The 11,616-nt window shown below is 41.1% G+C and overlaps 2 protein-coding genes across 2 annotated transcripts; one reads left to right on the top strand and one right to left on the bottom strand.

Moving 5' to 3' along the window:
* Positions 1-3,603: 3,603 nt before the first annotated feature.
* On the top strand, positions 3,604-9,570 carry hnf1a (HNF1 homeobox a). The gene is made up of 10 exons (XM_075468410.1): positions 3,604-3,902; positions 5,616-5,815; positions 5,941-6,121; positions 6,504-6,706; positions 6,935-7,077; positions 7,171-7,328; positions 7,427-7,590; positions 7,670-7,785; positions 7,871-7,955; positions 9,293-9,570. The coding sequence occupies exons 1-10, from the start codon at positions 3,604-3,606 to the stop codon at positions 9,421-9,423; spliced, it is 1,680 nt and encodes a 559-aa protein (XP_075324525.1). The 3' UTR covers positions 9,424-9,570.
* Positions 8,617-11,597, bottom strand: c6h12orf43 (chromosome 6 C12orf43 homolog). The gene is made up of 6 exons (XM_075468412.1): positions 11,409-11,597; positions 11,087-11,117; positions 10,727-10,825; positions 10,564-10,631; positions 10,393-10,480; positions 8,617-10,303 (listed from the first exon to the last, which is right to left on the bottom strand). The coding sequence occupies exons 1-6, from the start codon at positions 11,524-11,526 to the stop codon at positions 9,952-9,954; spliced, it is 756 nt and encodes a 251-aa protein (XP_075324527.1). The 5' UTR covers positions 11,527-11,597; the 3' UTR covers positions 8,617-9,951.
* Positions 11,598-11,616: the final 19 nt, after the last annotated feature.

Raw genomic sequence — 11,616 nt, 5'->3', positions numbered from 1 at the left:
AAAATCTTGGAGGTTTTGAAGTAACATAGTCTTATTATGAAAGAACAAATCTCCCCACTTCCCATCAATGTCTGACTAACACTGACTATCTTGATGCAGTTTTCACCCTGGTTAAAGAGTTATCAAGCACAATTTAGAGATAAAGGAACTTATCTTTGATAACCCAACCTATTCGGAGGGGTCTTTAAAACTGTTCAAGCATCTCACATAACAGATGAAAGATGAAGTCAGTGAAAGTCTGACACACGACAGGCCCTTCATTCTGCATGTTAATACAAGTTGTATTTTGTTTTGAGTGATGTATCTGTGGACCATGAATGGTCCTTTAAAGTAGCATGCAGTGTTTTTATCCCCATGTCATCCTAATATCTATAATTTCACTTTAAGCCACAATTCATGAAAAGGCTTCTTCCTTAATCACTTTAAGTAAATATCTGTGAGAAGCTAATTTGTCCTGGTGTCTTCTAAGGCAAAACAAGATGCAAAAAAATGTGTGCGTCTGTCTTAATACGCCTTCCATATTGCAAACCGGCTTATGCAATCCAGGAGGTTTGTGCACTGCGTGCTCATTCATTGCAGGGGTTTAAGTATTTAATTAGTAGCAAAGCCAGCTCCAGCTAATCTTCTCAACACTGACTCAACATGTGACCTGGTAACTAATGTTAAGGCCGATCAATAGCCTGAGCAACTCACACAAAGACAATGACAGCTTTTAATTTACGGTGGGTGTAAACTGAATGCTGTTTTGCATGAGACTCAGAGTTAGGAGCAAAGTTTGGAGACTGTTTGTTCTTTTCTTTTGAGTGTACTTACACTGCCATCCATTAATACAAACTAAATACAGGCGGATTGTGTCCCCACTATGCACCCATAGCTTTTAGAGGGACTACAAGCTCAGAGTGTGTAACACAGGGTGTGCAGACACAGATTTGGATTTGTGATTGCCCTCTCCAGCACAGCCCATCCTCATTGAGTGCTGCAGCCAGTGTGTCCTGCCTGCACGCAGGCCCACTCTCTACAGATGAACAGATGAAGCTCTGGAAGTGGGACAGGGGCTATTTGGACAGGAATTAAGGGGTGTGTTAAATTTCTGCATGCATGATCAATGGGGTTGAATGGTGGGGTTGGGGTTGGGGAGAGTGGAGGGGCAGCACACAAGGCTGAGGCAGGGACAGAGAGTGAGTTAGGACGAGCGGTGAGAACACACAGAAGCTGCGAGCAATGGTTCGCTAATGAGAGATGGACAGTGTGGATTGTGTCTCATTACTAATCAACATAGCTTTGAGTTCTCTGGAGAGGGAAAATGCGAGCTCTAATGTGTTCTGCATGTGTTCCTTTTTGATAAACCCAGCTTGTGTGGTGGAGCATTAGTCACAGCGGTATCTGAGCTGTTGGAAGTCCACACACACTGCCCTCTGTCCGCTTGGGTGAGGAGTTTCCTCTGAATAGTACAATGGGACTTAATTACAGGTCAGTGGCATGTCTCAGGGAGATAGAGGGAGCTCTGTTACCCTTCCAAATACAGTATAATGCCATCTTCCCAAGGGTGGGGTGGGGTAACAAGAGCTTGACACAAAAAAGGTGCTGATAGGCTGAACCTGAGAATGGTATAAGGTGATCCAGGCAGAGAAAGTGAGCATTTTGCACTGAAAAAAAGAGAAGAAAGATAAAAGCACATTAACTCTCAAAGGTTTTTTTTCCCCATTTAGTTTTCCTTTCCAACTTACCATTTTGGCCAAATTTCTCTGACAAAAGGAGAATCAAAGACAAAGAAATGTTGGATTTGGAAAAAAAAAAAAATAGAAAACTGTATCGGGAAATCTGTGATGACATTCAAGGCAGAATATCCAGAGTAGAACACCACCTGTGAAAGTTCAAACCTGCTCACAGTTTCATTATACTATACTCCATATATAAATTTACTCTTTGACTATACTCTGTTTTTAAAAAAATAGAATAATAATATGTGCACATAAGCACAAACAGTACCAGTGGTAAAAAGTAACATGGTGTTCTTTTCTCCTGGGAGGGTATAAGCACACAGGGTCTCATAAAATGTACCGAAGGCCCCAATATGAGAACAAATCCTCAAAAACTACTTCCTGTTCAAGCACAAATTTCTTGGGTTTTCAACTTATACAGGTTTTTATACAGGTCTTACTCGTGGCAACAAGAAGTTGAGAATACATTCAAAATTATATGTCAGGTATTAGGAGGTTGGTAATGTGGTTATGTACAGTGCATTTAAAGAATTAGTTAATATAGAAAAAGACAAAAGATGTTTATCTAGATGACAAGGCGTGGGCTCTTAAAACGGCAGAGCTTCTGACTCGGGTTTCAAATGCTGTTATCACTTTGGGCAAGAACAAAATTAGCTTTGAAGGCTTCACTATATTAGTTTGATGTGCAAACATAAAAATGAGAGTATTCTCTAAAAGGTAAAAAATTGGATCCATTAAAAACAAATATATGAATCACATCTTTTTATCATCCGTCTTACCTCTTTAATCATCTTGCACATCCTCAGATTTACTCGGTTGCAGGACTGGACTCTTAACTTTAGAAGTGACAGGACCAAACTGTCCACCTGTAAATCAAGAAGTTAGAAATAGTTTTACTTCAACCAGCAACAAGAATTTAACACTTTTTTTCCACACTACTGATTATTTTGATGATTGTAACTCAAATTATGTTGACAGGATGTTAAAAGCTGGACTTTGAGGTAATGTGCTCTTTGTATTTGAAGTGCTTCTTTCACCAGAGAATCCACTTTTGCATATCCTGGACACACGTATCCTAACAAATTATCCATATTTAGTAGTTAGTATGAAACATATTTCGATAAAAAGGTGTTTCCAGGCGTGTTGTAAAAGAGGACACACTTGAAACAACGATGAGCGTGTTGCGGTCTCATGTACAGATGATACAACAGCGCTCTCTACTGTCAGAAAGGTCAGATGAAGCCATGGCTGATTTGTAGTTCTGTGCATTAAGCCCCCTTTTTTTATTATGTAAAACTGTGCTTTGATTAACCTTCTTTAAAAATACCTTTGATGCAAAGAAAAAAAAAGAGATTGAAAAGCCTCTCTATATCCTAAAAGTCTGTTTCACAATAAATCAAGAAATAATTCCACAAAATGCTTAATCATCGCTTCTCAGCTTCTAATTTGTGTTTCTTCCCTTGTACTTGCTGCTTTCAGCTATAAGTAATATGCCGTGGCCGCTGGATATGTAACATCTCTCACTTTTATTTAATGTTTTTTTAAAATGCTCTTTGGTCACTGTTGGGGACTGAGGGAGTGGGGACAAAGTTCACAGGGCGCTTGTAAGGAGGAGGGGGTGACGAGGAGGAAGGTTAAAAAAAAAGAAAATTGACCTTTGAATACAAAACAGCAGGTGGAGAGCTAAAACCAGGCAGCTCAGGACACATCGGGAGGAAATTCAACTGAAGAAAATGAAAGTAGAATTTCTCTTTAGCTAAAGAGGGACTGCAGATATAATAATGAGGCCCAACGCTGGTTGTGTGGCTGCCATTTGAGTGTGGCAGAGCACATGAGAGCAGTGTTTGTTTGTGAGGCAGTAGCGAGGTAAGGCATAAGACCAATGGAGGGAGAGGAGAGGGCCGGGGCAGCCAGAGGCAGGTCGAGTCGCTTGACGGCCCTTCAGGAGCAGTTGATCTGGGCCCTGTTGGAATCTGGACTGTCCAGGGACGTCTTGGTTCAAGCCATTGGAGAACTAGAACCAAACAGGGCAGGTGCCAGCGGTGACAGGAGAGACAGGGGTGATGGAGAGAGCTCGGAAGAGGGAGAAATGGATTTCCCACCGCCTATATTCCGAGAGCTTGAGAAGCTTTCTCCAAACGAAGCGTCCAAACTGAGGGTTGAAGTCGACCAGTTACTGCAGTAAGTGGATCCGATACTTCTTTGGAAGCTCCACGGTAACAGTAAAATCATCTTAACACCTAATAAAATCACTCAGCAGTTTGTTTGTCCAACAGTCTCACGTTAAATTTAAAAATTTACTACAAAATCTTAAACACCGAGTTTTACTCTACTTCCTCTTTTTTGTCTCCAGTATAAGAAAGCCAAGCCTGTGAGGGCTGAAACAACAGTTTACCTGTCTCCACTACATCTATTATCTTATTAAACACGTTTCCCTTCTCTTTACCAAATCCTCTCTCCTTCATGTGCTCTTCAGTCTCTCTCTCTCTGCAATCTGGTCTCTGAGGCGAATTTAAAGAGGGTTCCTCCTTTGCTAGTTACTAATTACCCACCCCCATCATTATTCACTTGCCATTTCTTAATAAATAAGCTACATCCATTCAGGTAGGTGAAGATTAATGGAGCAGGGCTGGTTGTGAGAGGCTATGTTTGTTCAACGCTCAAGCAATGTTTCTGCATTACTTTTAGACCCGATTTGGAATATTTGGAATAGAGACATTTCTTAAGCAAGTATTTCATACATAAAATTATTATGTGAAGAAAGTGAAAAAAGAAATATTTCATATAATTTATTTTACTAAAATGAAAATACTTGTTCTTTGAGTTTGCGTCTGATAAAGTTGAACATTTTTCCAGCGTTGTGTTTTTTTTCGCTGCCTCGGACTGTGAGACAGAGCATTAAATTAGGCCTCATAAACCTTTCAGATGTTTTTTCCCCTCCAGTGATCTGAAAGAGCTGGACTTTGCTCCTGTGTGCTTACCCTTATCTCACTCTGTCAATAAGCCCCTCTGTAACTTCCCTCTGAGTGGCCATACAAGTCAAATATTGTCACAGCCTTTACCTGTTTAACAGCTCTCTAGAAACTGGCAAACTGTCAGAAAAATACCCAAAACATTGCAGAAAAGACACAGGATTCACCTCTGTCCAAGAAATGACATGTATGCTGAGGTGTGTATGTCTGTGCAGCGAAGAAACTCAGATCATTAACTTGAATAAAAGTATCAGTGCAGCTACAGTATGTAGAACTGATCTAATCTTGCATGAAAAATCCTACTTATGTAAGAGTACGGAAGCATTAGCAGCAAAAGGTATTTAAAGTAAAATGGTAAAAGTACAGTTGTGTTCCCTGTGATATATGACATTACTGTGGTTATAAGGCATCAGTGGTTTTCTAAATAGTTTTATTTATAGGGTGTGAAGATAAATCTGAGGGGTTCTGATACAAAACTCAGTTTGGACTTTCTCCTCTAATGTTAGTGAGATAATTAATATTTATTTAAATCAAATAATGTGAGATATTTAAAGGGAAAAATCTTTTAAAGTGTTGTCATGACTTCACAATGTTTTTCGTCAAGACTTCAGAGGCTGAAAAAAAGGTAGAAAACCCCAAGTTTTCAATTGTTCCATGATGATTAATACAAATTCTTAATCTTGAAGAATTGAAACTAGAAAAAAAAGGCAAATACTGAAAAGATGCAGTAGCCCAGAATGCAAGTATTTGAAGTAAAGATTCCTCAAAACTGTTAAGCACTAACCTGATCCATCAGATGGTTTGTCACAGAATTTTCTCTTGATTATGATCTCAAGAACCTCATAAGAATCCAGCTGCTTCACAAGGTAACTGAAGCACAGAACTTAACTAAATGTATACTTACTTCACCTATGTCTAACAGGGAGGACCCCTGGCATGTAGCAAAAATGGTTAAAAGCTACATGCAGCAGCACAACCTACCTCAGAGAGAGGTGGTGGAATCCACAGGACTCAATCAGTCCCACCTCTCCCAGCATCTCAACAAAGGCACACCCATGAAGAACCAGAAAAGAGCTGCTCTGTACAGCTGGTACGTCCAGAAGCGGTGCGAGATCAGCCAGCGTGAGTACACAAGCCACCGTGGAGCACCAAGTTCTTCTTCTTTCAAACAAATAATCACAAAAATATCATTTCTCTAGAAGACTGAAATACTTTTCTTACATTTCCTTTCTTATATTTCCTTCCAGAATTTACCAATGCCAAACATGGCCTTACACCTGTTGAGGAGCAAGGAGAGGAAGCCAAGAAAGGAAGAAGGAACAGGTTCAAGTGGGGCCCTGCTTCCCTCCAGATCCTCTTCCTAGCTTATGAAAGGCAGAAAAATCCCAGCAAGGAGGAAAGAGAAGGGCTGGTGGAGGAGTGCAACAGGTGAGGCTGGAATCTCGTAAGCTTAGCCGTGTCCATTTGGGTCAACCAGACCGCAATCAGGTCTCAGATTTGTGTGGTAAAAACCTGTATTACAATATTAAATGCTCTAGATTCCTAACAACTGATCTTACATGTACATCTAGCAATATTTAAAAGACTAGCCATAATGTATTTTAATCCTGGTGCAGATATATCCAACACCACCTTATGCAAAACTGATAAAAAGCACTACAGGAATGATCATCACCCTTCAACAATTATCAAGACACGAAATTTATCATTATCTTATGTAATATAGTGATAGGCCACATGTGGACAAATACCATAGAAAATGTATGTCTTTGAAATGGAGAGCCATTTATCTCTGTGCTCTTCCTTTTAGGGCAGAGTGTCTCCAGAGGGGCGTGTCTCCCTCGCAGCTTGCTGGCCTGGGCTCCAACCTGGTTACTGAAGTCCGAGTGTACAACTGGTTTGCCAACCGCCGTAAAGAGGAGGCCTTCCGTCACAAGCTGGCCCTTGACACACCTTTCACCAACCAATCAACTTCCTCCTCCAATAACCCACATCCACCGAGCCCTGAGCACGGTAATGCCTTGACAACTCTCAAGCCAGCCTCAAATATGATACACACAAGTTTAAAAGTGAAAACGGAGGTATCTGGTTTCAGAAGAGGCAAGATAGAGCCCTGTTGAGACAAAGCTGGTCTTGCTGGGACTATATCTTTAGACTTTACACTCTTCTAGACATTACTTCTAGCTGTAGCAGTAATGGAAGCTTGTCTTCGTTCTGTCACCCAATTTGGTTTGTTCCCAGGTGTGAAATATAGCCAGCAAATCTCATGTGACTCTGTGAGCTCAGCCCGAAGAAGCGGAGGGGAGAGAGGGGGGCGTCTCGTGGTCAGTCCTGTCCACCTGGAGCCCAGCCACACACTCCTCGAGAGCCATAACCCCAAGCTGGTGAGTGTGTGTGTTACGGTCCTTCAATAGTTCACACAACAGCCCACTTGCATGCACTGCAGCCATCACGACCATGCTCTCCCCTGGTTGCAGGTGTCCAGCAATTGCCCACTACCCCCAGTAAGCACTCTGACCTCCCTGCACAGCCTGTCTGCCTCCCCTGCATCTTCACAGAGCCTCATCATGGCCTCAATGCCTGGCGTTATGAGCCTGGGAGAGCCCTCTCTTTTCATTGGTAACACAAGCTTTCAGTTTGCTCTCTTCACTTTTGAGAATAAAAAAAGAAAGTTCCTGAATGTGCTGTGATTTCCTGGCGTTTCACAGGTTTAACCTCCGCACAGTCGCAGAGCGTGCCTGTCATAAATAACATGGGAGGCAGTTTCACAGCTCTCCAGCCAATCTCATTCCAGCAGCAGCTTCACGCGTCTCACCACCAGCCATTATCACAGCAGCTTCAGAGTCACATGGCGGCCAGTCCGTTCATGGCAACCATGGCACAGCTGCCATGTCACAGTAAGGCCGCAGCAGCAACATGACCTCAGTTTAACAACTTATATTCAGTCAAGGTTCATCTATCTGTTCCTCATTGCAGTGTACAACAAATTGGACTCGCCCCAATACCATTCATCCAGTTTGCTGTCCCAAGCCATGGTCATCACTGACAGCACCAGCCTGGGGACTCTGACCAGCCTCGCTGCGGTCAGACAGGTACCAACTTTGATGGGCTTTTTGGTCTGCTTAAGCCTCAAATGTTCCGCTTTAAAGTCGTGTCCTTGAATTTTGTTTCTGGTAGATTCTCACGACAGATCCCGAAGAAGAGACAGACCCACCTTTACAGGAGGATTCTTTACACCTGCAGCCCCACACACCTGCAACAGGTAGAGTCCACAACTGACGGGGCTGACTGCATGCCAAGTAACATACGTTTCAAAGGGACTTTAACCAGGATTAAACTGATCTGCAGTGATGTTTTGTTGAAGGTGAAAGTCCCTAATGATAGTAAAATCAAATAAAAGTCATATAGTGAGTGGGAGATTTGCTCATTTAGTTTCCTGCCAAGAGTTAGATAGGATGATGTATCCCTCTGAAATATATCTTCAATATGAAAAAAGGCAGGTAGTTAGCTTAGTTGAGTCGTTTTGTCACAAGATGCAAAGTGTTAATAAGGGAGGCCCATTATAGGTGCTTATTGGCAGATTTGTTAGTTAAGACAAGTAAGTCGAGAGTCAGGGTAAAAGTGTGTAATGCTAAAAAAAAACCATTTAGGTTAAATCAAAAGCAGTGAGAATAAAGAGTCCCTCAGAGGAACGATGGGGACGAGTTCACCAATCTGTTAAGTCTTTGAGAACAAATGATTTAAGAAATTGTCCAAAATTAAAAAAAAATAAAAATCGCAAAGATTCAGGGAATTTAAAGAAATTTGCGTACAAAAGGAACAGTGCTGAAAACCAATATTGAAAGGTCCTCATGTGGCACAGCATTTAAAACAGACAAAATTATGCAGTGGACAAGATTCAGAAGAGACCAAACCACGCTCTGTATTGTGTTTATTACAGCTGTGTGGCTGTAGAGTAGGAGATTCACTCACTGAAACCATTTGCTGCATTATGAACTAAAAAAAAAAAAGGGAAAATCATTCTAGATAACTGGTCTTTTCAGCTCTTGGACAAAGTTGTTAAAACAGGTGATCCACCATGCTGCTGTTGCAAAACAAAATTCATAAAAATGTTCCATTTGTGTTATTCTCATGCATATTGCCATAATCTACATTTATTTTAATGGTAAACCTGGTCTTTGTGAAAACATCTACATCCAAACATAACTTCTCAAATAGCTTTTGTTAATAGTCAATTATGGTGTGTATAATTCATTTGGGTGCTGCTTTACATTTACGGTCTTCTGTCAGAAATGTCAGAGGACTCTTACTGCTGTTTCTTTTACTTCCATACAGCTAACAACACTTTTGACCACAGCTGTATTTAGCAGAATATCTACTTCAACGAGTTGATATTGTACTAAGGACTTTCTGACCACCCTTTTTGGCACCCTCAGTGCCCTCCGCAGACTTGAACTCGTTGGAAATAGACGTTAAAACCTTAAAATGCTGCCTGATAGATGAACAAATGTTCAAGAGGTAGAAAAAAAAAAAAAAAAAAATGTTTTGCCAAACATTTTAAAGGCAATAATAAAACGGTTGTCTGACTTTAATCAACAGCTTCCTCTGAGAGCCTAGAGCTGTATCCTTCCTCTCAGACGACAGAACGGCATCAGTCTCATCTCCTCTCGCCTTCACCAACAGACATCAGCTCCTACATGCCTTCACAAATGGTGTCTACAGCACAGTAAACCTTTCGTGGCCGTGAAGCGTCTCCTACCCGTCAGCTGAAGTTTGAGGGCGTTTGGGATTCTCAGAGAAGCCTGAAACGAGAGCTGAGTGATGATGACTATGACTCAAATACCACACAACTATAGTCACAACAAGGATCAAGATTAGAAAAGATGGATCTTTGAAGTAGCAGAGAATCAACTCAAGATCAGCATCAAAATGTGTTTGTTTTTTTAATAATGTTTTGTAATATTCACTGTAAATTCAAGTGGAACTTAGCAACTTGTTACCTGCATTGGTTGTAACTCACTGCTTTGAACTGCTCGTTTCTCACTTTCATGAAAAAGTAAAGACTACTTCAAATGTGCCGTCGACAGTGTATGTAAAAAGTTTAATGAACAAAGTGGCTTTCCTCCTCTATCCTCAAAACCTTGTGGAAAATACCACACCAACCAATCGCTTCACCGTGCTATGGCCGAATGCAAACGGGCCAAAAAAAGGGCAGCGTATTAAAGAAAAAAAAAAAAAAAAAAAAAAGGGTAAAAAAATCAGTTCAAAGCTCCTTCCTTTGCGTTTCCATCGCGCCTCTTTTTCTTTTTCCTTTTGACTTGGATGTGTTTCTGCTCTGAGTCCCCGTTCTCACCATTGCTTGGACTAGGAGCAAAACCCGCAGAGTCCACCTGCTCGCTCTCTTCTTGATTCTGTTTCCTCTTTTTCTTCTTCTTGACAGAGAGACTCTCTTCTTCCTGTGACGCTTTCTTATTTTTCTTCGTTCCTTCTAAGCTGGGAGGCTGTGCTGAGGCTTGTGAAAGTGTAGAGGAAAATGACGACGAGGGTAAGAGATCTCTGATGGACACCGCTGCCTCCTTCAGCCTCGCCTCCATCTCACTGTCGCTGTCACTGTGAGGGGCAGAGAAATGCAGAAAAGGTCCGCGGAAGGGTACAAAGGCTAATCTAAATTGATAATAATAAGAACAAATATGAAAAACCTTGAGCTGGGAACAGGGCGACGCCTCACAGGAGCTTGAGGCTCATCAGCTTTCTGTTCTGGGACAGATGTAGAAAACAGACGAAACCCTAAAAGGAGAAGAGCTCAACGTTTACAGAGACAAGGCAAACCTTGAATAAAAGAATCTAACAAAAAGCGGCAGAAACGTTACCTTCATCATCATCGCAGTTTGTAGATTTCAGACAAGATGAGGTGTCAGGCTGCATCACTGAAATGCAACTAACAGTAAAAATCTGATTTAAAATTTTGTTTCCTCCAATAATTAACACCTTTTATATTAAAACATCACCCTTTCCTGCTTTCAAACAAGTTACCTGTCGAGTTGATGTCCCAACTTTTTAGCAACGTGTGCTCGAAACTCCTTGGTGACCTGGAGCTCGTTGCCATCATGTTCATGGTCAGCAACAAGAACACTGTTCCAAAAAAACAACAACATTGCTTTGATTATTTCATTTCTAATTTACGCATTCAAATTAATTTCACACAGTTGGCCATTCATTTTCAAATATATGGCTTCAAGGTACAAGCACATTTTTCCACAGAAGTCCTGAAGTCAACAGATATTTGTATATTCCTTCCCAAATTTAAGCTGAAAGTTACAAGTGTTACATTTATTGGAGGCTCAACCCGTGTTTTCTTCTTTCCTAATTGCGGTGTAATTTATGAAAACTTACCGTTTTGACTCTTTAGCATTGCTGTCTCCATCTTAAAACAGACCAACAGGCAGAATTAATGGAGGTTCATTGAATTTGCTTTCTGTCTTTTGTTTAAAAGCACCAGTGAGCTAATGTGCTAGCTTATCTATTGCAGGAAATCTCCGACAATAAAGAACAAATTAAATGTTCCTACTTTTGTCAATTCGTTTACTTTAATGCATTTAACTTAAAACTAATGCGCACGGACTTCACCAGGCTAATACATTCTGCACAAATGGTGAAAGGGTTGTAAAATTACAGTAGATTTAGTCTCTCACTCCAAACATCACAGGACTTTCACCTTTCGTCTTGTTAGTTTTTATCTCCCAAACTGCTTCCTGACATCTTTTAAGTTCTTCATCGTCACTACTACTCGAGTCGTCTGAAACACGAACTGTCTTTTTCGCGGGGGCCGCCATATTTGACCCGTGTGTACCTTGTGTTGGGTTTTTTCTAGCTGAGGATTCTGGGTAATGTAGTATTTAACCTATCCGGTCGGTAAAGAAAAA

Source organism: Odontesthes bonariensis, chromosome 6 (assembly GCF_027942865.1).
Source record: "Odontesthes bonariensis isolate fOdoBon6 chromosome 6, fOdoBon6.hap1, whole genome shotgun sequence".
Lineage (NCBI taxonomy): Eukaryota > Metazoa > Chordata > Actinopteri > Atheriniformes > Atherinopsidae > Odontesthes > Odontesthes bonariensis.
This window is presented reverse-complemented; position numbering and strand designations above follow the sequence as displayed.

Coding starts and splice junctions, on each gene's coding strand:
- hnf1a (XM_075468410.1), top strand. CDS start 3,604: ATGGAGGGAGAGGAGAGGGCCGGGGCAGCCAGAGGCAGGTCGAGTCGC. Junction 7,591..7,669: donor GGCACAGCTGCCATGTCACA/GTAAGGCCGCAG, acceptor TCCTCATTGCAG/TGTACAACAAATTGGACTCG. Junction 7,786..7,870: donor GCCTCGCTGCGGTCAGACAG/GTACCAACTTTG, acceptor TGTTTCTGGTAG/ATTCTCACGACAGATCCCGA.
- c6h12orf43 (XM_075468412.1), bottom strand. CDS start 11,526: ATGGCGGCCCCCGCGAAAAAGACAGTTCGTGTTTCAGACGACTCGAGT. Junction 11,118..11,408: donor AAAAACTAACAAGACGAAAG/GTGAAAGTCCTG, acceptor GTCTGTTTTAAG/ATGGAGACAGCAATGCTAAA. Junction 10,632..10,726: donor TTGGGACATCAACTCGACAG/GTAACTTGTTTG, acceptor TTTTACTGTTAG/TTGCATTTCAGTGATGCAGC.